Here is a 5000-nt window from a genome sequence, read left to right as displayed (position 1 = left end):
TATATGTGTGTGTGTGTGTTTGTGTGTGTGTGTGTGTGTGTACCAGTGATCCAGGCTTGCTGCACTGTGTGTTGTGTGTGTGTGTCTATGTGTGTGTGTGTGTGTGGATGTGTGTGTGTGTGTACCAGTGATCCAGGCTTGCTGCACTGTGTGTTGTGTGTGTGTGTCTATGTGTGTAGATGTGTGTGTGTGGATGTGTAGATGTGTGTGTGTGTGTGTGTACCAGTGATCCAGGCTTGCTGCACTGTGTGTTGTGTGTGAACAGCACGTGGTCCTTCACCAACACGACTGCAGCTCTTAGCATGAAGGAGAGGAAGAGATTCACATGGATGAAGTTCCTGGTGCAGTGGAGCCTCCTACAAAACACACACACACACACACACACATAAAGACACACACACACTCATACACACACAGTAAACACGCACGCACATGCACACACAGGCACGCACAGACTCACACACACGCACACACCCATAGGGTTAAGGCTGCCAGTCGTTGTGTTGCTTAAGATGGTTGCTTGGGTGTTGCTAGGGCAATTAAGTCATTGAATGCTGCGCTGTTTTTGGAAGCTTTGGCCCAGAGTGCCAGCAATCTTGATCATTGTTGATGATTTTTGTAGAGCCACAGCGTATTCTATGTTATAGCTATGGACACATACTATGGCTCGTTTGAAAGGTGAGACTTTAAGCTCTCAGTGGGTACAAACCGTTTATTTCTACATGCCTCTGTTCCTAAGAAATCCCAAGCTAAACAGTGGCTAGTTTTCATCAAAATCCCCGTTTTATTTCTAGAAATGGAGATGTAAAGAAACTGTAAAGTTTCCGGGAAGTGACCTAGTGAGACCTGGCGAGACTGCCACCTAGTGAGACCTGGCGAGACTGCCACCTAGTGAGACCTGGCGAGACTGCCACCTAGTGAGACCTGGCGAGACTGCCACCTAGCGAGACCTGGCGAGACTGCCACCTAGCGAGACCTGGCGAGACTGCCACCTAGTGATAAACCCACGAAAATGGCCTGGTTTTGACCTGACATGCATGTGTCACTGATTCAACCCAAAGCGGCAACCATCAAAAGCAGAGTTTTAAGGTTAAATGTCCAGATAAAATGTCCAGATTTTTCATGAGTTTTCAATCGTCATATATTTCATTTCCATTCATCACAGAGTTCCCAAAATCACATATAAGGTGTGTTAGAGTCTAGTTTTGTAATAAAAAAAAAAAAAGCTAAAAACGTAATATTACGTTTTTGGCACTCAACACATGGGAAGGAAAAATGTAATATAATGCTAGGGTAATCATGTTAGTTGCTATGGTGGTTGTTAGGGTCACATTATAAAGTTGGTTGCTAGGTTGTTGCTAGGGTAATTAAGATGGTTGCTAGGGCATTGCTAGGGTAATTAGGATGATTGCTAGGGTACATATGGTGGTTGCTATGCAAAATAATGTGGTTGCATTGGTTGTTGCTAGGGTAATCATGTTGGTTGCTATGGTGGTTGCTAGGTTGACAATATAGAGGTACACACAGAGATACATTTTATGAGCGAGCTCAATTTGAGCACAGAAAAAAATTTGAGCGAGCACACAAATTATATTTTGAGGAAAAATGAAACTCGAGCACAAAAAAACTTGGTGTTAAGCAAACAGGAATCTATGTTGTGCTCCACAAATGTCTTTGCCTGTTTGCTAATATCAATATGTATGTGCAACATCAGCCCCCTTTCTTTCAGTTTCACTGTACGTGCTCACATAAACTTTTTTGTGGACTTCAGCAGCCAATGAGAATTGGGCTTCAGCAGCCAATGAGCATTTAATCTCCCCTGAATTTTCTGATTGGTTGACAATTGTGGAACAAACGTAACGCTGTCGACAGTTTTGAGGGAGCACACAGATGAAGTTGAGCGAGCGCGACAAAGATCTCCTGAGCGAGCGGAGGAGCAGTTTATGTGAGCACGTACACGAAACTGGTTGCTAGGGTTAAAGGCAAACTATGTGTATAAAGGTCATGTACATGGTCTACTGTGGATCTACAAAGATCTGTTTGGCAAAGGTGAGAAACAGCACCTTTACAGCTGCTGCTGCCTAGACATTAAACTGGGCTTCATTCCAGGATTCCAACGGTACCTCATGTTTGAAAATCGGACATACGGGTCAAAAGTTACATGCACACACCTTCACAGACACAGCCAGCCCAGCCCAGCCCAGCCCAGCCCAGCTCCTATTAGACAGCCCAGCCCAGGCCAGCTCCTATTAGACAGCCCAGCCCAGCCCAGCCCAGCCCAGCCCAGCCCAGCCCAGCTCCTATTAGACAGCCCAGCCCAGCCCAGCCCAGACCAGCTCCTATTAGACAGCCCAGCCCAGCCCAGCCCAGCCCAGCTCCTATTAGACAGCCCAGCCCAGGCCAGCTCCTATTAGACAGCCCAGCTCCTATTAGACAGCCCAGCCCAGCCCAGCCCAGCCCAGCTCCTATTAGACAGCCCAGCCCAGGCCAGCTCCTATTAGACAGCCCAGCCCAGCCCAGCCCAGCCCAGCCCAGCTCCTATTAGACAGCCCAGCCCAGCCCAGCTCCTATTAGACAGCCCAGCCCAGCCCAGCTCCTATTAGACAGCCCAGCTCAGCCCAGTCCAGACCAGCTCCTATTAGACAGCCCAGCCCAGCCCAGGTCCTATTAGACAGCCCAGCCCAGCTCCTATTAGACAGCCCAGCCCAGGTCCTATTAGACAGCCCAGCCCAGCTCCTATTAGACAGCCCAGCCCAGCCCAGCTCCTATTAGACAGCCCAGCCCAGCCCAGCCCAGCCCAGCTCCTATTAGACAGCCCAGCCCAGCCCAGCTCCTATTAGACAGCCCAGCCCAGCTCCTATTAGACAGCCCAGCCCAGCCCAGCTCCTATTAGACAGCCCAGCCCAGCCCAGCTCCTATTAGACAGCCCAGCCCAGCCCAGCTCCTATTAGACAGCCCAGCCCAGCTCCTATTAGACAGCCCAGCCCAGCCCAGCTCCTATTAGACAGCCCAGCCCAGCCCAGCTCCTATTAGACAGCCCAGCCCAGCCCAGCTCCTATTAGACAGCCCAGCCCAGCCCAGCCCAGCTCCTATTAGACAGCCCAGCCCAGCCCAGCCCAGCTCCTATTAGACAGCTGCCAGATGGCTTAGAACTCTGCCAGGTGCAAGCAATCAAACCTCTCAGATGTCATAATGGGATGTCACCATTACAAGACACCGCCATTAATTTCAATGGGGCCACAAAACGACGAAAAACGGAAATAATGCAAAAACGACATTTACAACCAAGATACGCCAGTTTGGGCCTGAATTTACCGCGTCGATAGCTCAAGCACTCCGCAAGCCTACTAATAATGTGACTAATAATGTGACATATTTTATATTTTATTACCATTAGTCAGTGTGTCTTGGCCTTTTGGTTTGACCTTTGGTGTGTCTGTGTGTGTGTGTGTGTGTGTGTGTGTGTGAGATATAAAAACTCACCTGAACAGACAGAGGATAGCACTGCCGGTCGTCAGGGCAACCAGAGAGAGACTGTGACCCAGTGTGTAGAGAATCCTCACTACCATGTAGAACACCAACTACAACACACACACACACACACCAGGAGAAACACCAGGTACAACACACACACACACACACACACACCATGAGGAGAAACACCAGCTACAACACACACACACCATGAGGAGAAACACCAGCTACAACACACACACACACACACACACCTTATGCTGCGGGGCCTCTGCTCCACACACACTGGTGATGTTGGGGAAGACGTCAGACCAGCCCTCAGCTGTGCAGTTCCTACTGATGAAACCTGCAGGGGGCACACACACACATCTCTAATACACACACACACACACACACACACACACATCTAATACACACACATCTAATACACACACACACACATCTAATACACACACATCTCTAATACACACACACATCTCTAATACACACACACACACACACACACACACACAAACACACACACACATCTAATACACACACATCTAATACACACACACACACACACACATCTAATACACACACATCTCTAATACACACACACACACACACACACATATCTAATACACACACACACACGCATCTCTAATACACACACACACACACACACACACACACACATCTAATACACACACACATCTCTAATACACACACACACACACACACATACACACACACACACACACACACATCTAATACACACACATCTCTAATACACACACACACACACACACACACACACACATCTAATACACACACACATCTCTAATACACACACACACACACACATACACACACACACACACACACACATCTAATACACACACATCTCTAATACACACACACACACACACACACACACACACACACACACACACATATCTAATACACACACACACACACATCTCTAATACACACACACACACACACACACACACACATCTAATACACACACACATCTCTAATACACACACACACACACACATACACACACACACACACACACACATCTCTAATACACACACACACACACACACACACATATCTAATACACACACACACACACACACATCTCTAATACACACACACACACATCTAATACACACACACATATCTAATACACACACGCACTTATTCAAAACTTATTCAAACGTTCCATCACGTCCGTGAGAAAAAATAAGCTAGAAAAGAGGCCTACAACAGCCTCATCGGTAAAATGGAGGTTCTTAATCCTGACAAATGGGACCATGACGATCCTCAGTGGCGAAGAAGAGATAAGGGATCTGTGTAATGCTTTTCACCTGAACGAAAAGGAGGCGGAGCTTGGGCTCACTGAATTCAAAGCAAGTGGAGGAAGAAGCTGTCACAGAAAAAGAGGGAGAAGGAGACGCATGTCGAGGGAGAAGGAGACGCATGTCGAGGGAGAAGGAGATGGCATGTCGAGGGAGAAGGAGACGCATGTCGAGGGA

General features: G+C 47.8%; 1 protein-coding gene across 1 annotated transcript in view; it reads right to left on the bottom strand.

Moving 5' to 3' along the window:
* Nucleotides 1-5000, bottom strand: part of LOC121692772 (vasoactive intestinal polypeptide receptor 2-like) — a 23296-nt gene that overhangs the window by 15672 nt on the left and 2624 nt on the right. The window contains exons 3-5 of the mRNA XM_042071648.1: nt 3729-3820; nt 3484-3581; nt 224-356 (exon numbers count right to left, since the gene is read on the bottom strand). Of these exons, the coding sequence (XP_041927582.1) occupies nt 224-356; nt 3484-3581; nt 3729-3820 (323 nt within the window). The remainder of the gene's footprint in view (nt 1-223; nt 357-3483; nt 3582-3728; nt 3821-5000) is intronic.

The sequence above is a fragment of the Alosa sapidissima genome, chromosome 19 (genome assembly GCF_018492685.1).
Source record: "Alosa sapidissima isolate fAloSap1 chromosome 19, fAloSap1.pri, whole genome shotgun sequence".
NCBI classification, from domain to species: Eukaryota; Metazoa; Chordata; class Actinopteri; order Clupeiformes; family Clupeidae; genus Alosa; species Alosa sapidissima.
Note: the sequence above shows the minus strand (reverse complement) of the source record. Positions and strands in the feature narration are given on the sequence as shown.